This window comes from Lepidochelys olivacea, assembly GCF_965140295.1.
Source record: "Lepidochelys olivacea isolate rLepOli2 genome assembly, chromosome: 9".
Taxonomy (NCBI): Eukaryota; Metazoa; Chordata; order Testudines; family Cheloniidae; genus Lepidochelys; species Lepidochelys olivacea.
The window spans coordinates 5,986,155-6,010,817 of NC_140419.1; the positions used below are offsets into that span (position 1 = coordinate 5,986,155).

The 24,663-nt window shown below is 40.2% G+C and overlaps 1 protein-coding gene across 6 annotated transcripts in view; it reads left to right on the forward strand.

Annotated features, from left to right (window-relative positions):
* LRCH3 (leucine rich repeats and calponin homology domain containing 3) overlaps positions 1–24,663 on the forward strand; it is a 101,297-nt gene that overhangs the window by 60,468 nt on the left and 16,166 nt on the right. For 2 of the 6 annotated variants that reach the window (XM_084638273.1, XM_084638277.1), the window contains exons 9-18: positions 2,751–2,899; positions 5,836–5,912; positions 9,814–9,909; positions 10,384–10,435; positions 10,635–10,784; positions 12,551–12,598; positions 13,754–13,807; positions 20,432–20,480; positions 20,985–21,098; positions 21,794–21,912. In XM_084638273.1, coding sequence (XP_084494399.1) covers positions 2,751–2,899; positions 5,836–5,912; positions 9,814–9,909; positions 10,384–10,435; positions 10,635–10,784; positions 12,551–12,598; positions 13,754–13,807; positions 20,432–20,480; positions 20,985–21,098; positions 21,794–21,912 — 908 coding nt within the window. Of the gene's footprint in view, positions 1–2,750; positions 2,900–5,835; positions 5,913–9,813; positions 9,910–10,383; positions 10,436–10,634; positions 10,785–12,550; positions 12,599–13,753; positions 13,808–17,609; positions 17,691–20,431; positions 20,481–20,984; positions 21,099–21,793; positions 21,913–24,663 lie in introns of all 6 variants that reach the window. The other 4 variants (XM_084638272.1, XM_084638275.1, XM_084638274.1 and 1 more) reach the window with 4 other exon arrangements.

A 24,663-nucleotide genomic window follows, 5' to 3' on the forward strand; every position in this document is an offset into this window, starting at 1 on the left:
GAAGCTCCAAAATGTATATTTGGCAGTTATAGGTAATTTGCTGTTTTAAAGGAAAGAAGTGGTGGGGGCTTAATATATTTATAATTGCACACACAAATTACATTTAAAGAACATTATTAGGGTTCCAAAATCAAGCACTGAAAAGTTAGAAAAGACCGAAGGTAAGGTTGCTTGTGCAACCTTAATTCAGCCCCTTTCTGCGTATGCATTATGATACCATCTTTAATTACGTGATCACATGCTGCTTTTTGCATGATATTGACACACTCATGAGTCATCTGCAGGATTGGAATCTTTAGATCTGGAGCACAGACCTCTGCCACTTGAGCTGACAGAGTAACTGATAACTGTAGGAGGTTGTCATCCTCTGTGAGGACCAGCACTAGAGGGGGATGGGACACTTTGTCTGTGGTTTTCACAGCTATTTGCTAGCAGCAGAGGAATGGTGAGACTCAAGAATCTTGGGTTCCATTCCAGGCTCTGGAGGGGGGTGTTCTCTAGCGGGCACAGAGCCTTCTGTGTCTCACCGGCCCCCCTCTCCCAGTATGACTCCTTCTGCTGTCTCCCCTCCAACCCGTGCCTATCACAGGCCTGTCTCTTCTCCACCCCTGGCTTCTTGTGCCGGTTCTATTCTCTTTGTCTACTCAGTCAGTTGCCACTCCTCAGATTTGGTAATCCTGGGCTCCTTTTCTCTTCTCTGAATTCTCTCTCTCTTCCATCTTGGCCTCCAAGAATATCTCTTCACCCATATTCCCCAGCTCATTCTCCCTCCTTAGGTTCCTCTTCTATTCTGTGTTTCCCCCAGTTTCTTGTCCCAGTCTCTCTCTTAGTCATTCCCAGTTCACCACCACCACCTTGGCTCCACATCAGATGTCTCCCCCCACCCCACTGGTTCTCAGTCCCAGTCTTCCTCCCCAAGCTCCTCATCTGATCTCAGTCTTCTCCCAGTCCCAATCTCCTTTCCCAGCCAGTCCCAGTCTTCCCACCCCAGTTCTCCATCCACTAGTCTCAGTCTCTTCCCTCTCTCCACCAGGTCCTTGTTCTAATCTCTTCCTTCTACTGCAATATATTTTTCCCTAGCCTCATTCTCATAAACGGCTGAGCCATTTTGTCTGAAAATTAATTTTCTTCCCCCTGTGGTAGACACCCAGCATGCAAAATTTCAGTAAAGACAGTTTGGCAAAGTTATGAACAACTGAAAACAGATCTTACATAGGAAGCGTCTCGCAGCCTTAGTACCAAACAGTGCTACCAGCCCTGCTTATGGTATCAACTTCTTGTTAACTGGTTTTTCACACACATGGTCTTTCATAATGCTTTAGAGTTAACACAGCTGTTAAATAATATTAATGGAGAGTGAGATAAATTAAATTTAAATAGCTAAGGGAGAAAAGAGGTTTTCACTTAAGATTTTAAATGAGGTGGAGATTCAATGAGGCAGAAAGATCCAGGGAAGCTGTTTTGGATGGCTGGAGTTTCAGAGGAGATGGTTCTAGCACTTAAAGTAGCCAGATTGTGTGGTGAGGCAAAGGAGGCCTGTTCTAGACAAGGAGGAATGGGGAATAGAGAGTGATAATATACGGGGGAAAGGCAGGAGCAAGTTTTTGCAGGATTTTAAAAACAAGGAAGCAATAATGTTTGAAGTAGGTAATCTGAGTTGAACTAGTGCCTGCCATTTCATCCTGAGTGATATCCTTTTCAAAACACCTGCCTCTAGACTCCCCTCTTAATCACCTCTCTTTCCCCATGTCGTCTTCATCTGTGCTAACACGAGCTTTCTGATAAGAGATGATGAAGTGTGGGACATGAAGACCTAGTGTGGAAGGGTGGCGGGGAGAAAGGGAGATGGAAGTCCTCAGGGTATTTTTGACTCTGGATGTCCGATCTGTTAGCACAGTGCTTTTCACTAGGCTGTTTGTTTAATGTCATGACACTTGAAATCCGTGGGCAGAAACCTACAAAAGCAGTGATGAATAAAAAATGCCCCAGATAGCAACATGGCCATGGGCAGAAATGAGAGCAGAACTGTACCCTGTACTTCATACTCATTTAATTTCAGTGGTTCCCTGATTTTAATTCCTTCCTTCCTCTTTGGTTAATAAAATGTCTGTAGCCTGAGTTGTTTTTTTTTTGTATTGCTTTCTTTGTTGTCTGTTTCTTTACCACATACCTTTTTCATATTTAAAGCAACCTCATGCAATTAACTTGGTCACGCTATTCTCTGTTTTATTGTCATCAGACTCTGTCTAGAGTCTGACATTTCATATTGCGCAAGTGTTTACCTAGGCTCTCCTCAGCTGCCTTTATTAATGAGGAAGTATGCAGCTAAGTGGAGCCTAGATAAATTAATCAGTATACTCTAATGATATGTTTGTTTGGTTGTAAATTGCTTGCTTCTCAGATATGTCCATGATACAGAAGTAAAAATTGTAGCCAATGGCCTTTGTTAACAATGAATTGGGAAGTATGACATTGTTTTTGCAGTAATTAAGAAACTACATATAATCATATCTTTTAAATTGTTACATTTGGAATATTTTTCCTCATTGATTTTAAATCTGTTTAAGATTATTTCAAAATCTGACATTTAACAAATATTAGTGAACCAGGCATAACTCAAAAGATGTCAGCTTAAGCTTTCCCAGGTGGAGGAAAAGTGAAATCAGACGTTAGTTGCTGAGACTGCTGCTATGTTTTTTCTACCACTGCTCATCTAATTTTGGGTGTTTCCTTTGTGTATGTGTGTCTAGTGGAACATGATCTGGATCAGATTGACTATATTGATAGCTGTGCCACTGAAGAGGAAGAGGAAGAGGTGAGGCAACCCAAGTGCATGGAGTCAGAGAGCCTCAGCTCACAATTCATGGCATATATTGAACAACGGCGAATCTCTCATGAGGTGGTGCTTTTATTTAAATTAGTTAAGTTCATATACCAATGAAAGTCTTTGTGATGGTGTTAATATTTCTTGTCTGTAGAGGTTTACTTTGGTACACAATGTGACAGCTGGCTTGGAGCAACAAGCTTTGCCTTGTGGAGGATCTGAGTTTGAGTCCTGAGCTGCTACAAACTACACTTGGCTCAGACACTCAGAATGGTTCTACGGGCAGCTGTATTGAGTTCTGTTCAAAGGCAAAATTCCTGCAGGATGTGGGGGGAGTAAATGGGGTTCCCAAAGGAACCCTTCCCTCAGAAAATATTAAAGTTGATGCTTCCTATACATGCTTGCACCCAGGCAACCACTCATGTCTCCTTCATTTGGTAATACCTAGTAAATGCTGTCTTGTTTGAGGTCAAAACATAGCAAATGTCTTGCTCTCTGCCAGCACAAGGACTTATTATAGGGATCTTTCAGCTATGTTAATTTGGTGGGGCTTTCCTATGGATTGTAAATTAAATGCCAATACATTTACCAGACTGGGCATCCCTTGTAATTGCAGATTTTAAATGAAAAAGAGGATTTGCTATAAAGTCTGATATTTTGTAATAGATGATGGCTTGCTCCATGTTAACATCTTGAGTAATGCTCTGTAAAATCACCAGGGATACAAACTGGGAATGCATATCCACAAAGTTTTGAGCAAAAATTCCGTGTTTAACTGTGTGACACAGTATTTTTATGAGGTCAATCCCAGGATACAGTAAATGGGCAATAAATAGGGCTAATTAAAGTTTGTTAAAAACCTGTTAGGAGAATTGATTACAAATGGCTAAAAACTAAGCATCCTTAGGTTATAGCTTTTTTTTTGTCTTAAAAACCATATTCTTTGTCGTCATTGCAGACAAACCTGAACAATGTACTTTTATTTTCTATCCTTGAGTGGCCTTCTGTTTTAAAGGCAGTCTGTGGTATTTGAGCTGGAATGGCACACTTCAGAAATCTGAGCGATCTCACTAGTCCAGCAGTAGCATTTTAAGTTGCATTGTGGGTCAGACCACAAGCACTCATTTCACCAGAATGGGTTGAAGAGCTTCTTATTTGCTTTCCCCTAATTTGCTACATATTTTGTAGTATCATTTGTTACTATTTGCTGCTTTTACTGCTCTTTTTCTAGTTCCTAATGATAGCATTGAGGGGAGGGGTGATCACTCCGACACAGTTACAATGCAATTGTCTTGAGACCTTGATTAATTTTAGTACCTTGTGATCGAATATAGATTAGTGTGCACTTGACCAAAATTCCATGATTGTTTCTTTAAAACTGTATGACTCCCTGCAACTGGAAAACACCTTTCTTTTGGTTATCACATCTACTGTTATACGTAAGGCAAGAGAAACTGATCCCTGCTGTGACCGTCTGGACACAAGGAAGTGGAAAATTGTAAAGGTTCTGGATAAAACAAAAATTAAATTCAGGAAGCATTAAGCAATGTGATATTTCCTTCTCTATGTCATGCTAATCTAAATTCATCCCCCTGTGTGTAGGTGTAAAGGAGTCTCAGCACAAAGGTAATCTTACATACTGCATAAGCAACCTGTTTCAGATAATCTTTTACCTTGCTTGAAGCACTTAAGCAATACACATTGTGCTCAAATTAAAATGTATCTATTCCTTCATAAGTTGTTTTAATGCTTTGAGGAGGTAAAGATCTTTCTTAATTTCCTTTATTTTATTTTGTCAGTATCTCTTTAGGAGTCCTAAATTGTGTCCTTATTTTTGTCCACTTTGTCATTCTCCTACTTACATTAGTGAAATCTGCAGTGACCCAGATTTCCATTGACAATATATTGATTCTGCAAGTGCCACAAACACAATATCAAGTCAAGGGGACAGTGTACCGTTTGAAATGTTCGTTGAGAAGTGAATTTTATGGAGCGAGATTAGTGATACAAAATAAACTTTTCTACAAAATTAAACAACCTCTTAAAAATTAATAGTGAAAATGCATTGGTTCATCCTAGAGATAAACTAACATGAGTACCATTTTAATTTATAAAGCTCACCTATTTATTTTTAATTCTAACGGTAAAGCAACCAAAAACATTTTAGGATCTCACTTTAGTGGGTTTAATCTATTTTAAGGGGTAGATAACTATATTCAGTATATCAGTGCCCACTTCTGTGTATACTTGATCTTCCCTCAGTGAGGGGGCCAGGTAGGGGGAGGAACTAGATGATCTCTTGAGGACCCTTCCAGGCCTACATTTCTATGAATCTATGATTCATCTGTATGTGAATTAGTACTAACAAGTTAGCCCTGAATACCTGTATTTGGCAATACCGATGGATTTTGAGATGAGTTTTATAAAACTGACCATCAAGGGCAATATACTCCTGCTCCCAAAAGGATGACTGACTTAATATCCAAAACTGAACAGCCAGTGTTTTCATTCAGCTCCTCTGACTTTCTCCTAACATTTTCCTTCCTGTCTCTCTAGTTTGTCTATATGGTATCATCACAGAACACCAGCTGTTGAATCTTATTGTCTGAAAGAGCCTGGAATAGAGTATGCTAAAACTGTAGATGTGTACTTTGGTCTCCAACACCATACAACTTATAAGTTACATTAGTTATTTTATACATCCACATAGCCTGCTGGTTCTGTTTTTATACTATAATTTATCAACAGGTATGCTTAATTTTGAAGTTCAACTTTCAATGAATTATATGCAAGGTACAAAAATGATTCTGCATCATTTCCAGTATCTTCCATGGGTTGTGTTTTATTTTGTTTCTTTATCAGACATCTTAATGACCAGTAATCACACATTTGGATCTAGACAAATTGATGGAACCTACACCTAGTTTGGTACAATAGAAATTCATAGACTTGCACATACAGCATTCTGGATACATTACTAACTTCATTGTCTTCTGTTTTGTTTTGCTTAGGGCTCACCAGTAAAGCCAGTACCCATCAGAGATTTTCAGAGAACAGAAGATACAAGACGATACTTGCATCAAAATAGGTAGAAGAACCTGATGAAAGTGCCTTTATTCATGATAGTGCCGGTGGCATCCATGATACTTTATAGATGTGTAAGATAGGTGCCCTACTCTGAAATATTTACGATCTACATGATAATTCGAAACCAACACATGATTTCACTCTGAAGTTGTGGCTGATATTTATACCTGCATAAACATTTCTCTTCTTTTCATAAGTAGACCAGATTGGCAGAAGAGCATACATTTCTCTTGCTAAATACTGTAGATTGGGGAAATTGTAGCTGAAAGTGACATTACAGATTGCATTGAGTGACATTGAACAGTGGATGCAGTTTTCTACTACCTAGTCAGAAATGTGCAACACTTTACAAACGGGATATTGTTCCACTCCCAGGAACTTACAGTCTAGTTAAAATGAGGAATGATGTGGTAAGGTGACAAAAATATTGCCTAGAGTACAAAAGTTCACAGGTTTAACTAAAGTGACTTAAAAATCTATCTGCTTAAATTCCAATACGTTTAAACTGGTTTAACTCATGCTAATATCAATTTTTAGCTTAAATTGGCAATTTATCAATGCAAGCTAAATCTATATAAATTCTGAATTTAAAATAAATCAGTATAAGCAAGGATTAAAATGGTTTAAGTGAATCTATATGAGGCATTTCCATGGTTTAGTTAGATCAGTTTTTAAATGAAACAAGTGCACTTTGCTAGTATAGACAAAATCTCAAATGCCATGGAGGAAGGGAGATTAGAAGGAAAGGAAAGCAAGGATTACATCAATAAAATCATATGTTTGTTTGGAATGAATTAATGACGCAAGCTTCTTGAGGGTTACACAGAATTTTTTGGATAGTCACGTTTGGAATAGTAAGGTTTATACTAGTTGTGGAAGAAGTGTGTGTTAAACTGAGAGTTGGTGAGGATGGTAACATGGTGGGCAGGATAAAGAGTATTTCAGGTTTAGGGAGTCAAATGGAAGGATGCCCAGAGACAAGAGCAGAAGGAGAGGAGATATAATTCAGTGTATTTATAGTGCCTCATTAATGCAGTTGAAGTTAAGGTTCTGTCATTTTTGATAGGTCACTGAGCGGTTTTTGCTTTTGGTTAAAACTGGGTATGCAGGGACTGAGCAGAAAGTTGTTGGTTTTGTTTTTTGACTTGCAGGATAAAAATCGTTTTGGCTATATATAGTAATATTAGAGCAGGGGGTCTCACAACAAACTTTTGGGTGGCATCAGAGTGCGGCCACGAACTTTTTCTGGTGGCTGCTCTGACAGTGTTTCCTAAAATACTTAATTAACTTTAGAAAAAACAAATAAATATGCACATACATGTGTCCAAATCATTTGTAATTTATGTAGGTTTTTTTGCAGACTCCATAATTAAAAATAATGTACAGTTACCTATTCTTTACTGGACCTAAACAGAACAGAAACACAAATAAGGTGCTTTGCATGTTTTGCCTTTTTTTTTTTTGGTTGCTCTTTTTTTAGACTTACTTACTCAGCCCTGGCAAGCTGGGGGACAAATGAAGCCCTGGATGGGGAGGTGGGGGGGGTCAAAGGAGGTGGGGGAGGTGAGCCCAGGGCAGGAGCCTGGGGCCCTGGTGCACAGATAGGGACTGGAGGAGGCAGCGGGGGCCAGAGGGCGATGTGTGGGGGGTGAGCCTGGATTCCTGCAGCTGGGGGATGGAGCCTGTTGCTGTATGGCCAGAGCCTGTCGCCCACCATCCCAGGGCTTAAGCCTGAAGCCTGAGCCCCACCAGGAAGGTGGGAAACTCACGCTGGCCGCCTGCTCCTACAGTGTTTGTGGCTCCAGAAGGGGACGTAGATCATCCCCTGCTGGTGGCCCTGGGGAAGGGTAACCCCTCACCCAGGAGGCAATGGCCACAAGAGAAGCCCCTGGTGGCCGCATTTGAGAAACTCTGAGTAAGACACACACTGGTTTTGGATACTTCACTCTGTATGCCCTAACTAGAAGCAAATTTTTGAAATGGAATTGGCAAGTCCCTTAAATTGGACCTATCTCTTCTGGCTATTATAGGGAAACTGAAACTAAGAACAGGAGATTTTTTTTCAAAAGCTGTTAATGTACATGGGAAGCAACTACCCCTCATAGATTTTTCTAAGGAATTTTGATTCATGCGGTTGGTGTGCATGTTCAATTAGTGTGTCAGCTGTACCGACATCATAGATGGTAACTAATTCAGCATGTGCCAGCATTCCTTACCCTGTCGTGTCCACCAGTAAACTCTGAATAATAGAGCAGCCTGCCATCTTCTCCACAAATGATGACTTGGTCTGAAAGACTCTTTTTACCCGCCTTTTGATTTGTGTTTTACATGGAAATAACTTACAAGACTTCACAAACATTGGACTGCATGACACAGCTGAAGAAAATAGGACAAGACAAGTCTAGTTAGACAGGAGAGACCTTCTATTTACGTATACAAATCTTGGCAGTCTGCAATGACAATAAAGGAAATTATATAGTTCAATAGGGTTCAGATGATTTCAAAGTGTAACTCGGGGCAGCAGCCGATTTTTAAGCAGAGGCTTGTAATCCAGCATCTAACTAAATTGCAGCACATTCTTATTACACTGCTGTGAAATAGAATTCTTAATAAGATACTAAAAAAACAGACCATATTGTTGTTGCTTCCAAAATTAAGGAAAAATCACCGTGCAAAATTAATCAATATTTTTTTTTGTATAATGAAGTTCATAGTACTGGAATATTTTGCTTGTGCCAACCATGTAAGCTCCCACAACAATTTTCTGTAAATGCCTTGGCAAGAAGCCTCCCCCCCCAAGCACACTGGAGCCATTAAAGCCCTTGTAAAGCTAGACGTAATTCAGACTTCATCTTAAGAGTAGCTAGTTAAATACAGCTTGCACAAGCGTGCAGTCTGTAAAAAGTTCCTGATTCAGCAGTGCTATGTGCTACTTAGATCTGCATATGGAGTTTGCGTTTTGTTGCTCGCTTGACACAGTGCTCTTCCTGCCAGCCAACACAGTAATGGGTGCATCATGTATAGTATCCTACATATAGAGCTTAATTTTAAAAATAGGCATCTTAAGTTGTGTACACAAAATACATCCTTGTGGAACATGTACAGTTACCCATTTGAATGCAGTTACCTGTTTTGCCCATGCAACTGCATATTTTGCGTGCTCAGTTTTGTTTGTACCTGAGGAGGTATGTCTTGCGTATATTACTTAAGTGCCTGTTTTAAAAAATATTTTGCCTTATGTTTTAAACCAGAGAACAATTCATAGTGAAAACTCAGATGCTTTTTGCGTATACCTTCTTTTGTTACTGACACAGTTACTGGACACTTAATTTAATTGATTCGTTTCAAGTTGTGTTCTGTTCTCCCTCACTTACAAGCAAACAAATTATTAGCTAAGGTCTTTACAGATGTCTGTTTCTGTGTTTGTATATGAGACAGAAAGGACTCAGATGGAGTTTGCAACACTGACTGTTAAAAAATAATCTTTTGATCAAGGAACTGAGCAGATTTGTTCTAAAAGTGTGAGAGAGAATAATGAAGTTCCTCACTGACTTTTTTTTAACTAACTTTTTTTTTTAACTTCCCAGAGTTAGCTACACTCCAAAACCCAAGAAGTCAGCGTTAAAACAGAAATTCCGTCTTTTTGCACCTTTTAAAATCGTTGCACTCAATAGTGATATTACTAGAGTGCTTTTATATATATATTACAACAATTGTTAGCCTAGCCTTAAATCTGAACTTCCTTGCTTTGGTGTCATCTTTAAATTTAGTCTTGAATGTTATCGGAAGTTACCTGTTTACTCATTTACTTTTATAAGCAGCTGATAATTAGAAAAAAAGTTACATTTGTTTGCCATTTCTATGCATCAATAACCAACCTCCCAATCTGTGTTTACTTTCAGGGATACTGATGAATTACGAAGACCAGAAACACTAAGCTTGATGCAGGACAGAGAGCGACACCAAGGACAAAGGAGTTATGTGGACAAGGCAGAGAGGTAGTGAAAAGAAGCATGTGATTTCTGTTTTAAAATCAAGTATCTCCTCAATAATAGGCCTGATAATTGCTTCTTGATATGGGGTTGAACTAAAAAGGTCTTAAAGACAGTTAAATAAGTAACTTACTGAAAACTGTCAGATAGTGGTTATTAAGTTCTGAATATAGTTCTGAGATAAGCCAAATTTCACACTATTGTCAATACACTTTCAGCTGTAAAAGGACTTTGGTTTTGCACTGGAACTGTGACACTAACTACTGTCCATTGTCTGTGATATAATAAGAAATTATTAGATATTGGATCATTATTGCTGCAGTTGGATTTAACAACTTGTGTGTTAATTTACAAAACATAGTTATTTATCCAGTGTTGATTAGGATGTCTTATCATTGTTGACCGTTGGTGTGTGAAGAATGATTTAATTAATGAGAGAAGTATACTTATTCTCTGTATGGCTGTCTTTTTGTTTATCAGAGCCCCAGCTGATTCATCTTACCTTCTGTCTCTGTCCAGCAACCACAATCAGGTAATACACTGTACACCTTTGCTTTATTCTTTTGAGTGTGTTTCTCTTTTATGACAAACTAACTTGCTTTTACCCACTTGATCCACAGAAACATGTGTTGCAGCTCTGTAATCTCCCCACTGCTCCCTTTGCACCTATCTTCAGTCTTGCAGCTTAATGCATTTCTTTTGTTATGCAGTGGATAATTATTTTGTTCCAGATCTCTCATACAGATGCTGAACTTCACCGAAGGCGAGAGCACGTAGTGGAGCGCACTCGGAGAGAAGCCCAGCTTGCAGCACTTCAGTATGAGGAGGACAGGATGAGGACGAAACAGATCCAGAGGGATGCTGTGCTTGACTTTGTCAAAGTAAGTCATTTTAGTATTTACTTGATGTCTAATATGTACCTTTCCTGGATCCTCCACAAATTGAATTGTGTGGCTTATTATTAAGGCTGCCATTTAGTCATGGGTATTTTTAATAAATGTCATGGACAGGTCACGGGGCTGTGAATTTTTCTTTATTGCCTGTGAGCTGTCCATGACTTGTATTAAAAATACCCGTGACTAAATCTTAGCTAGGGGGTGCTGGGGGGAGTCGCTGCTCTGAGGAAGAGACGGCTATAGGGGCAGGCCGGGAGGAGCCGCTGCTCGGTGGCAGGGGGAGGAAGGGGGTGCTGAGCAGTAGCCTCTCTGGCTGCCCCCAAGAAGGCCACATCCCCGTCGCTGCTCCAGCCGCCCCTGGGACCACTGCCTGAGGCCACCGAGCTGTGGCTGCTCCTGCTGTCCCCAGGACCATTGCTTAGGTGGCTCCGGGGCCAGCTGAACCGGCTGCTGCTCAAGCAGTCCCTGGGGCCAGCTGCCCAGGGCCGTCCAAGCAGCGGCCGGTGTGGCTGGCTGCGGAGCCGCTCCAGCAGCGGCCAGTGTGGCTGTCCCCAGGGCCACCTGAGCAGCTGGCCGCTGTAGAAATCATGGAGGTCACAGAATCCGTGACTTCTGCGACCTCCATGACAGAGACAGAGTTCTAATTATTATTTAACATTGGTATATCACGCCATAAGTGTGTTTTACAGAGAGAACAAAGAAATAGTCTCTGCTCCTGGAAACTTCCAATCTAAGTTTTAACTATAGCTTGATGCAGGGAGAGATGATATTAAGGAAATGAGGAGAGGGAGGTTTACAGTTACGAAATGTCTTGTTTTCACAGAGGGTGCATTATGTTCATCACTTTTCTCACTAATTTAGATTTGATAAGGTTAGCCTTGTTGGAGAAATTGTAGAAAGAAGTAGGCTTTGAGGAGAGATTTGGAAGATGAGGACGTGGTTGTACAGATGAGAGGGGACTGTGGTCTAACCAATTTCCGCACCTTAGATCTATTTTTGTGTCCGTGATTAGCTCAACCCACTGCTGTTATGATCCACATTCAGCTCTAGCTATCACAAAGAAAATGCTACAGTTATACTTTATGATTAAGGATGACCTGCAAGCGAAGAAGATTGTCATTTTGTGTCTTTGTACTGTATGAAGCTACTTTAAGGAAGGGATTTTAGTGGACCGTTCAAAACTCTGGTTTCTATTAAAACCTGTTTAGCTCAGACTCTTTGCAACACTTGGGAGAAGAGCTGTCTTTGTTAAAGATGCAAGCCCCGCTCCCTTTCAGACTTGATGTATTTCATATCCATGCTTTTGTGCTAAAATTCCACAGAATTGTAGCATATATGATTGTTAGCAATGTCATGTCATTACAACTGTTTAAAGAGCTTACACAAGTGCCCAAAACAATTGACTCTCATAGAACAATCGTTGCTAGACTTAAAGAGAACTGAATGAAAACATTGTTGTTCATGAGCAATTAGATATCTTCAGCTAAGTACTTCCTGTTCGGGAAAATATTTTGGGCTTTTTGTATAACTTGAATATTAAAATGTTTTAAAAATGAAGTAGAAGTTTTAGATTGAGAATATTCACTAAGTTTAGTTTAGTGAAAACTTGAAAGTTCCTCAGTGCCTATTTTATTTAAAATTAAGGCTTCCAGTGTTTTAAAACACCTCTAAATACTGCTCTTTTATTCCTGTTATCTAATTTATGCTTGCCTATCAACTCCTATTAACTCATTCCTTTGATTGTTCTGCAGCAAAAGGCATCCCAGAGTCCTCAGAAGCAAAGTCCTCTGGATAGTGAGGTAAGAGCAGCAAAATGTATTAATGTGTGGGCTGACTTTATCACTGATTTTTAGAACCCTCTGTTGAAACGGTTTGTTGCTTGTGATGTAACCGTCAGTGGTTAGTTTAAAGAAAACTGTGCAGGAGCTAAACAACAACAATTCTTCTTTTTGTTGCTTATTGTGGAATATTTTCCCTTCCTTTTCATGTATGATTCCTCTGTGCTCTGTGTGTTTTGTTGTGTTGCTTTTGGGTGCTTTTCGTGTTTATATATAATACACTTCATGTTACATTTAAGATTCTTCTTGAAGCAGTGCGGCAGGTTAATTAACTTTCTATTGGAAGTACTAACGTAAGCACTTACTTGTTCTGTGTTAGTCATTTCTGTCCTAGTGTCTTCTCTTCCGTTTCTTTACATATTTCATTATCATTAGATTACTAAGTACCCCCTGAAAATGAAGCATCAGAACTTTTTGTGTTACCAGTAAATAATACCAGCTTTGGTTTTGCTCTTCTTATTACCTAAATTCTAATAAATTATAAATTAAATTATACTTGAGTTTTTGGGGTTTTTTTTCAAATGGTCTCACATTGTGCTGACACAGATCCTGGCTTAAAAGCAGACCTGATCTAATGGCATTTGTTCATTTTTCCACATCAAAGTTCTGCAGAGTAATAAAATAGCTTTTTGTCCTATTGAAAGATAATTTTAGTTGGCAGTATTAATCCGATCGGAAGCTGTAATGACTACAGTATGCAGAAAATTAGTTGAGAAGCATTTTCCAATTGACTATTTCATGTGAAAATTATGCAAACTGGACTGTTTTAAATAGTTTTTCCTCCTTTCTTACTTGATCTTCTGATTTTTAATATTTTCTAAGGATTCCCTTGCAATTCCATAGTAAGGAAAAGAACAGCAACAGAAAATAAAATAATTCGTTCTTGAATTGGTACGAATACATTCTAATCCACAGATCGTGTGACTACATATTAATGCATTTTCTATTGTTTAGTTACACATACTATATTGCGTTGTAAACAGTATAGCAAAATTGCCCCAAAATGCTATCAAGATAAAGGAACTCACCATATTCCAGAATGTTTGTGTGAGTTTGTATATTATGTCATTGTGTTTGTATGTTTCTGACATTCCTCCATCTCTCCCACCTCCTCAGTGTCCTTTTCCATCCAGAAGGTCTCAGCACACTGATGATAGTGCCTTGTTAGTGGTAAGAACCCTGCACGAAATGGCCTGTTTATGTGACAGAATCTAGAACATAGAGTTAGCATGATGTTATGATTCACTCAGATTAGATAGATTTGTTAGAGCTAATCTGAATAGCATAAAACATGATGATCTTCTCTGCAAAGTGATTTTGTTATGAACTCTGATACTACTGAATTCACATTTGCACTGCCTTCCAGCTGCTATACATCCAGTGTTATTGCACTGAAATTTTCCCATGTTTGCAAAAGCTAAACATTTTAATAAGAGTGTAATGATATAACTGTTGCTGGAGAACAGTTTCTAAAATGCAGTGTTACCTGAAGAAGAGCTCAGTGTAAAATCAAAAGCTTGTCTCTCTCACCAACAGAAGTTAGTCCAATAAAAATATTACCTCACTCCTTTGTCTCTTGTGTTACCTCATTAACAGTCCAACTTTAGTACATCCTTCTATTTGGCTCACCTGCACGTTACGTAACACTTAGTTTCACAACATTAATATAAAGCTTGGAGATGTGTCCTCCTGCCTTATCTTGTTTGCCTACCAATCATTGTCTGATTTGTTGGATCTAGGGTCTTAGTCATCATAGACTATGGTAACAGAAGAGGAAGTTCACAAGTCACAGATTATTCTTTGCTTCTGTTTCACTGTTTATTGGTGGAAGTGTGTATAAAATCACCAGTTCTTGATGTTTTAAAAAAGTTTAAACAATAGAGCTACTTCATTCATGTTTTATGCTATTCCTTTCATAGTACCTTAGAGAGATTCATAGTAACTAAAGAGTTGAGTTAATGCAGTAGTTTTCTCCTTTCATCGCCTACAGAAAATGCATCAGATCTGCCTGCCATTGCATGACTGCATGCCTCAGATTAATTTTTTTATTACATATCCTTCAGTTCTCTGCCTGAGTTTTCCTGCGTACAGCAAGGTTATCAAGTGCAGCTCAGGAGAATTGAAACTTGATGATAGAATATATTTTACTTATTCTTGTATAATCGGGGAGCAGGGGACGGGACTAAACAGAAAAGGTTATTTTTCTTCAGTTGTTGATATTCAGTTTTTGTGAACTTCAGGTGTTTGGAATATATTTATAAGGCATATTGTAGGGAATCTTTTCTATTTGATGTTGTTGTTCTATTGGTGAGGTATTAAATTAATCTACTATATTTTATATGCTGTACATAACCACATGGAGATTTCAGAAATGGGACTTTCATCACTGTGGACTTCTTTTAATATCTTCACTCATGTTCACATCTGTATATGTCACCAAGTAACAGGCAGGCTAATAGGGAATTTTTTAAATCAATTGGTTTCCCCATTCTGTTTCTTTTACTATTTTGCAGAATTATTAAATTATAATAATTCAGTACTCTTTGCCTGAAAATACCAGTTCTGATGAACTGTTCATCATGTTCTGCAGATTGTTTTGTACTGAGAATGATCATACCTATGCCTTTTGATTATATAAACCAGGAAAACTTTTTCTAATGAGTAATTGAAACATTGAGCCATGGAAATTTCATAAAATGTAGCATGTACATTTATAAAACAGTACTGTTTCTAAAAAAGAATAGATATTTGCTATTGGGCAAGTTATCAGTCTGCTCCAGAAGAGTTGTTTGTCATTGGAGTTAAAACTACTTTAACTCTAGTTAGGCTTCATCTGTCACTTTCACCTGCTTTAGGGATTGGAAATGCAAATTTATTTTTCTTTCACAGCTAGCTTTTGTACATTCCATACTTCTTCCACTGATATGCAGAGAGCATTACATGCTTCATTCCCACTTCTTGATAGCTGTTCTTTCCTTTATATTTATTTCCTGAAATGTGTCTAGGTGGACTTGGGAAGAATAAACATTACTTTTATTTTCTCTGCTTTAAAAAACTATGCATGATTATATGGATCTTAGTGAATTTGACCTAAGTAATTATTGTGCACTTCTGAACTTGCAGATAAATTTTATTTGAAAGTACCTAATTTTATTCTAGTGGAGACTCTAACAATTACTCTTGCTTTATGGGATTAGTGTTCTATTTTAAACACAATGGAGTTTTATGTAGAACTATAATAAAGGCCTTTTGTTTGGCATTTCCCTCATTACGTCAGAGCTCTGCAAACTGAGACGTTGCTTTTCTTTTGTTCTAAACCAGCGGTTCTCAAACTTCATTGCACCATGACCCCCTTCTGACAACAAAAATTACTACACAACCTCAGGAGGGTGGACTGAAGCCTGAGCACACCCAAGCCCCAGCGCCCCGAGCGGGGTGATGGGTGTAGGCCTGTAAGCTGAGCCCCGCTGCTCGGGACTCAAGCCCCTGGGTGTGGTCTTCCACCCTGGGTGGTGGGGCTCAGGTGTCGGCTTCAGCCACAGGCCCCAGCAAATCTAACACCAGCTTTGGTAACCCCATTAAAACAGGGTTCCGACCCACTTTGTGGTCCTGTCCCACAGTCTGAGAACCGCTGCTCTAAATAATGGTTTCAGCTGCTTGTAAGGAACTGAGAATGATCATACCTATGCCTACAGGTTGATTGGAAAACTTTGTTTGTTTGCTTTTCCCCCCTTTATGCTCTTCTTGCATGTGCAGAAAGTGGTAACGGAAAAGGTACTTAAGTTTGCAGCTTTCTTTTGAAGTCTCACACCATATATTCCTTGGGCCTCTTTGTAAATGTTGCCCTCCATGAGAATGGTTGCTGTAAAGATAAACTTTGCCTAATTTTGTGATCTGTGAAAAGCTGTAGACTTTCAGCTGTAGTTCTTCATTTTGTTTGTACACTCTCCTTTTATAAAGGTCTGTTGTCCTCACAATGCACAGATACACATACTATTCCTGTAAGCACTAACAGTAGTACAGATAAGTTGTATATTTCTTCTAAATGTGTGTGAATTAAGGTGACTCCATGACAAGTGGAGTTAGGCCATAGTATCGGAAATGTGCACACTGTGATGAATTTCAATCTTGCTGATTCATTTCAGCTAGTCCGACTAAAAGTTTGCTAAAAAATGAGAGTGAGAAATCGGTGTTCTCTGAGTGGGATCAAAGGGGGTTGTTATCCATGTGTCAATTGTACAGTAGAAACAAATCCTGCTTGCCTTACTCACAAAAGTAGTCCCATTGACTGTAACTGAGGTTACTTGCATTGACAATACCAAGGTCTCAACCTGTTCTGTGACCGCTGCTTTTTACTGTATTTGTCCTCTCACGGTTGCCTGGGCCCTCACCCTGTTTGTTGTATTCACCTGTCATGTCTCATCTTATACTTGGATCATATGCTCTTTGGGTCAGGGACCATCTTTTCATTGCGTGTACACACCTAGTACGTTGGGGCCATGATCCACAATTAGGACCTGTAAGCACTACGGCAGTGCAGTAATAATTGTGTGAGTAAAGTGAGCAGGATTTAGCCATATCGTAACTTGTATTTTTGATTTTTCTAACTATCAGACAGAGGGTGTCCTTTTCAGTATTTAAATACTTAATTATTGAATTCACCCATAATACAGACATTAAATTGTAATATCCTGATTCATCTAGGGCACAGTTCTTCTTTTGAATCTGCTCTGTACAATCCCTATATGCTGCAATTAGTCCTAGTGAGGGGAAGTTCTTGTGATTTCAGTAATAAGAGTTGAGCATGGAGGCCAAGTGAAAAGTTTACAGCAGTATATTTTAGGAATGAATTGTTGAGCCTGTCACCAAGACCAGTATCCTGGTTCCTTTGTCTTTGAATCTCAAGATGGTTCTTCGTCTCACTTTACTTCCTCCTCTTTTTCCTCTCTCTTTCCTCTGCTATCCCTGACAGAATGGCTTTGAGCCTCTCTTTGTGTTTGAGATTGACAATAACACCGCTACCATTAAAAGAAGGCCGGGGACTCTCAAACAGGTGAAGAGCATGCAGTGTGTTACTGTTGTGGCTGTCTTATCCTTTTGTGTACCACTGTTTCCTCCCTCTTGCCTGCTGATGGGTGTGTGATTTGTGTATAAGCCCTTCTGTTAGCCTGTGTCAGGGATGACTTGATCTTTTCTTATAGAAACAAAGTGTTAAGTTAATGTTGTGGGCCTGCGGAAATCCCTTTCTTTAGGCATTATTTAAAAGCCTGTGGGTTCTTTACTTGTTTTGTCAACTGTGCCCCAGGCAAGAACCAGGCTTCACAACACCCCTTCTCCTCCCCACACTATATTAATGTGGTGAGGGAGTTGTTTTGTGAGCCCCTAAGGCTACCAAGATACTTGTGCTCAAGGCTGGTCCTGCAAATACCTTCTGTAAGAGATGACTTTTTACTGTCTTTTTTTCGAAAGGGGCAGTGTGGTAAGTCATGTTAAGATTTCAACAAACAAGTATGTGTGCATTACACCTAGATGGTTGTTGGAGGTAGTAACCTTTTGTTGTTTTGTATATGTTCAAGTATTATTTGAAAGCAGTTTTGTAAAGTACTGGTCCCTTCTTTTCTCATCCAGCTCCTGAACTGTGCTGCTTTGAGTATACTCTCTAATAACTTGAAGAATATAGTCTAGTTCGTGCCACTTAAAATCTAAGGGCACAGTTCTGAGTTTGCATTTCATGTGTGCAGGAAAATGTAGGACTGGGTAGAACCACAGTGAAACTGTTGTGCCTGATCCAGACTCCCCTATAACTTGCTGTGTTGACACACTACAGGTCCTTTGTGTGTTGAATCATGGGCAAGACTTAGCAGTCAGGGTGTATAGTCAGTGTGTCTTTATGTCGACTCTCCTTTGTTTTCTAGCAGATGATGTAGGCCATAGCCTTTTCATCACACTCATTGCACATATTTGAGAGCAGTCGTAACAGCTGAGGGATCCATAGCTAGCCAGCATAAGGGCACCAAATATTGCTTTTCGAGACTTTGGTCCCCAAGCTGCACCTGTTGGTTTAAAAACTTCTACCAGGAAAAAGCAAGAACCACTGTGTAAACATGAAGCGTAGTTCATCTTCTGCCTCTTTGACATCTATTAAAATATGATGGCAATTTGCTCACTAAAGCATTGAAAAGCTTCATTTCGGACATCTTCTCTGATAGCTTAGTTTCTGTCTCTAGGATTTTATTTACCTTGCTTGCTTTTAACTCACAAATATCACTTTTTAAATTTTTCATTGTGAAAATAATCAGATGTTGGTGTGTGTTTCCTTATAGGCACAGTACTGTTGTGCCTTGGAGCCAATCAAGTGATGTTGTTTTCTGCACATTCATGAAGTTAATAGGAAAACAACCTATTCAATTCAACATGAAATTTGTATTTTGAAAGTGTACAAAAATCTGTTCCTTCTGATTAGTGGCTTCTGTGTCAGTTAGTGTGGTGACCAGTGCAGTATATGACTGAAGAGCTTTCTACCAGTATGATTGTTCTTAGTTCTGCTTTTGATGTGATTGTGTTCTTGTTTTAAATGAAACATCCCATCTTTCAAATTAATGGACTAATATTTTTGAGGATAGAACATTTTAATTGTATTTTAGATTAATCAAATAAATTTTCTGGCATTTTTATCTCTTCCCACTAATACCTTTGCAACACTTGAACATTTGTAAGTACCTGCCCTTTTTAATCTTACTGGTGCATTTTGCCCGGGCACATCCTGTCAACTGTTCGCTAACGTTGGTACTGCCTTCTTTCTTTCTGTGTTCAGTCGCTGTCAGGGTTGAATCAAGAGGGCTATGCTACCACCCTGCCTAATGCCTTCAGATCTGTCAAGGTATCTCTAGCTATTATTCACCAGTAAAGCCAACAAAAAAAACCTCAGATCCACAATTCTATTTTAATATGTGTTAGTCTGTCAGCTTCTAATCTGAAATTAAGAGGTTATGAACTTGACTGACCTGATTAAACTGCAGTAGGTTTTACGTTGCTTTAGCTTTTGGTCCTGTCTTCAGTGAGCCTAAACCATGCAAACATGTCAGTAGCTAGCAGGGTTTCAATCCCTGTATGGACTGATTCTTAGATTCTTGTTGCCTGTCACCATTTCTTCTATTTTATCTCCCCTTAAGACATCTACTGACTTGTAGCTTACTGGAAATGTCATTGCTTTTTTTCTTTACAAGTTTACTCTTACCATAAATCATGATTATCCTGTACATCGTCATCTGCTATAGAAACTTTATTATATTGAACAGAAAAAATCTTAATCACAAGAAATCATTAATCCATCATTAACTCATCTTTAATCAGCACTTTCATTAGTTCTAACTACAATATTACTCCGAGGGTGGGCAGGAGAGTGAAATTCAATTAATACTAATTTTGCTCTTGCAAAGATTTAGAGTGGGCTGTGTATTCGGATCAAAGCTGCTGTCTTGCATGTTTTGCATGATATTTAATTGAAAAACAGGTCATGTCCCTGTTCCCACCCTGAAAAATATTCAAACACAACACTGCCGCTGTCCTTTCCGGAAGCAATACCTCTTTCACCATTTTATTCCTTGAAGAAGACGACTTCCATCAGTTCTACAAAATAAGTGCCTATTGTATATCTTTTTTTAACAATAGGCTGTTTTTTCCCTTATTTTTTTTTTTTCTGAAATGTGTCTAGGTGGATGGTAACTTCTGAAAAGCTAGTCGTAGCCTGTCTCAATAAGGATCATTAATGCTGTTTTACTTATTTGTCCACAGAGTGATGACAGATCTACTATATCACCAGGTTCACCTACTACTCAAACAGGTAACAGGAGAGAGGTGCAAAAAGTCTAAAAAGAAGGGCTAAAATAGGTTAAATTGCTTGCTTGCATAAGTAGACTGTTAAGGATGTCATTCCTATCCATAAGCTGGACTGCTCTGTCTGTGGGTCTGATTTGTTGTTAAGTTCTCTCTTGAGTCACAGAAGTAAATAGAGCACAGAGCTGTTGGCACCTTCTGTGGGAAGTGGTGGGGCTCCACATTTTCCAGGCTCTGGCATTGGCGTTGCCCTAATGACACATTAAATACAAAATGGAACAATTTGTTGGTAAAAGTGCATGGAATGTGCTTAGCATGCAAGTGTTCTTGAAGATGCCTCTTTCTGCCCTATGCTTTTATCATGCATGGCTGTAATTCATCTTGTCATTAGGTTATAATTTTATTTTGTTCTTTTAATTATTACAGTGCTGAACCCATTTCCTATTAAACTCGTAACCTTTTTACTTCTTTCTTCTCCTCTCCTTTCCTGTGCCTTTCCACATTTGTTCAGTCCATCTTTCCTCTCTGTATCCTGGCCCTGCTGCTCCTCCTTCCTATAGAAACCCTTCCCAGCGACCTGAGAGTTTCCTTTTCCGAGCAGCTGTAAGGGATGAAATTAACAAAGGTAGGTTATAGAGCTGGAGAAGCTAGACTGTGTTACAAAGTTATATTAACTTCCATGTTAACCACTTTGTGCACAATTGAATTATCTTGGCGGCAGTAGCTTTATTCTCAGGAAATTAGCTTTAGAGACCTATCTGTGGACACCAGTCGCTAAACTTTCTTAGAATAAGCCATTATAGTCCTATTTGTAATAAGTCGATTTGTAATAAGTTGTATTTTTGTCTTGGTAATAAATAAATTTAGCAAATATCAAAGAATATGATGTGCAAATTTGTGGTGTGTGTGTGTGGGGAGATTAGTGTTGTGCTCTCCTGGATTTATACTTTCACCTATACAGAGGCTATTGTAATGCTATTTATTAAGCCCCTTGATAGTGACAAAGGCAGCTTTATAGACTTTGCATTGTACTGTAGTACATACCAGAATTCATACCTTTGTAGTAAGACTAGCTGAAATGTAGCTTTGTACAACTTTCATCATCTAAAATTAATCCTTTTTATGCAAGTGTTTATTGGGCAAAAGAAAATTAACAGCATCTAAGCCTTGCTTAGATTAATAATCAAATGAAGGAAATCAATTTGTGAATAGCAATGTACTATACCCAAACTTGCGTACTGTGCATGTGTAATACTGCATTAAAGGAATACCTCCCAATCAAACTCAATTTGTCACTTTCCTGCATGCTGGTTTTTCTAGTTGTTGCTTCATCTCCCTCTTCTGCCTCATGTCCTCCTAACGATTCTACAGACCCTAGAGCAAGGCAGAACTCCAAGCAACGTGAGGAAGAGTTGGAACTAACAGAGCAACTGCGGAAGGTGTGTACTAGCAGTAACTACTGTACAAGCATTTTAGCAAATTCACTGCAAGTACGCGACAAATGTTTCTTCATTATTTTGGACTTGCTTCATTTAACCAGTGCCAACCATAGTGTTTTGGATAGATTAAATGTTAGTAACTTCACAATCTAAAAATCCAGTTGGATACAGTAGTCTTCATCTTCATCCTGTTGTGTAATGTCACTCCTCATACACTGTCAAGTTGTCCACTCCCACCTGATTGCCAATGAAGCCAGCGTTCATCACCCATTTGTTTGAAGACTTAAAGAGCATCTTTGTGCTTTCTCCCAGGCTGCCCCTCCCAGTTGGGAGGAACTCCCTGTAAACATCCGTAAAGCCACCTCATTGTCCTCTTTCAAAACCCTTCTTAAAACTTTCCCTTGCCATGATGCCTACAAAAAGCTTGGTAATGGTTAGGCAGTTGGTATGCTCAGACGACTGCTAACTAATATCATGTTTCCTTTTACTACCCATCTGTCGGTATCCACCTATTGTCTCCTGTCTTATACTGAGGGCTTGTCTTCACTACCAGGGAGATGATGCTGCTGCAATCGATGCAGCGGGTGTCGATTTAACGGGTCTAGTGAAGACCTGCTAAATCGACAGGAGAGTGTCTCCTGTCGACGCAGCACAGTGAAGACACCAGGGTAAGTTGACCTAAGCTACGTCGACTCCAGCTACCTTATTCACGTAGCTGGAATAACGTAACTTTGGTCAATTTACCCTGGTAGTGAAGACAAGCCCTTAGAGGGTAAGCCCTGAGGAGCAGGGACTGTCTTTTTGTTCCGTGTTTGTACAGAAATTAGCACAGTGGAGCTGTGGTCCATGACTGGCACTACACAACCACAGTACACATAATAAATAATAAAAATGCTATGGTCTGTTATGCTGCTGCGGTGTTTCACCCCAGCGATGGCTGCATTTCTGTAGTGCAGGAAGTGACTCTTAGAAGTGTCTGTAAAGTGGTTTGGAATGTTTTGGGATGAAAGCTACCTAGAAATGTAAAAAGAAAAGGAGTACTTGTGGCACCTTAGAGACTAGTGAGCTGTAGCTCATGAAAGCTTATGCTCTAATAAATTTGTTAGTCTCTAAGGTGCCACAAATACTCCTTTTCTTTTTACAGATACAGACTAACACAGCTTCTACTCTGAAACCTAAAAATGTAAGTTATCGTTGTAATTGTTTGAGACTTTGTCAAGGAATAAGACTTCTTACCCATTCCATAAATGCTGATCCTAATACAGTAGTGAATATAAGCACTTCACCGGAATGGATTTTTTTCTTCCACTCATGAACTTAAAGCAGGGGTGGGCAAACTTTTTGGCCCGAGGGCCACTTTGGGGAATAGAAATTGTATGGCGGGTCATGAATGCTCACAAAATTGGGATTGGGGTTTGGGCTCTGGGGTGGGGCTGGGGATGAGGAGTTTGGGGTGTAGGAGGGTGCTCTGGGCTGGGACCGAGGGGTTTGGAGGGCAGGAGGGGGATCAGAGCTGAGGCAGGGGTGCGGGTTCCGGCTGGGGATGAGAGGTTTGAGGTGCAGGAGGGTGCTCCGGGCTGGGATCAAGGGTTTGGAGAACGGGAGGGGGATCAGGGCTGGGGCAGGGGGTTGGGGTGTGGGGAGAGGCTCAGGGGGGTGCAGGCTCTGAGTGGCACTTACCTCAAGCTGCTCCTGGAAGCAGTGGCATGTCCCTTCTCCGGCTCCTACACGGAGACACGGCCAGGCGGCTGCCCCATCCGCAGGCACTGCCCCTGCAGCTCCCATTGGAGCGCGTAGGAGCCAGAGTGGGGCCATGCCGTGGTTTCCGGGAGCTGCATGGTGCAGCCCCCAGCCTTGTGCCCTGGCTGGAGCACCAGAGTGGGGCTGAGCCGCGTGGTGCGGCACCAACCCAGCACCCCAGCTGGAGTGCCGGAGTGGGTCCAACTCACATGATGGGGCCCCGACCCAGCATCCTGGCTGGAGCACAAGAGCAGGGCAGAGCTGCATGGTCCAGCCCTGACCCAGCGTCCAGGCTGGAACAGGGCCAAGCCGCGTGGTCCAGCCCCAACCCAGTGATGAAGCGGGGCCCAGCTGCTGGTGCAGCCCCCAACCCAGCGCCCCGGCTGGAACGCAGCTTATCCGCTGGTGCAGCTCCCCAACCCAGCGCCCCGGCCGGAGCGGGGCCGAGCTGTGAGGTGCGGCTCGCGGGCCGGCTTAAAACGGCTTGCGGGCTGGATCCGGCCCACGGGCTGTAGTTTGCCCAGCCCTGACTTAAAGGAAACCATAACCCAGCATGTTCTCTAAATAATATTTTGTACTGATGTAGCTCTAGCTCCTTTGATCTGTTGATCTGAAAGGACTTTGCATATTTTGAGCCTCACAACCTACTTCCTAGTTTTAAGTGTAAAACCAAACTCATTTTGCAGATATATAAACTGAAATACAGAAGAGTGATTTGCCAAGGGTCATACACTGAATGAAATAGGCAGGCTCTAAGCTTTGTGTAGCTCGGAAGCTTGTCTCTTTCACGAACAGAAGTTGGTCCAATAAAAGCTATTACTTCTCCCACCTTGTCTCGCTAATATCCTGGGACCAACACCGCTACAGCTTGACTGCAAATGATATATTGAATGAGACCAGAATAGAACCCGTGAATTGGAACCCTGTTCTCTTCTCGTGTAACCACTACACTTCATTGCCTTTTCCTGCTTAAGATAACTTAAACTGATTAAATGTAGTAGTTCAGTTTTC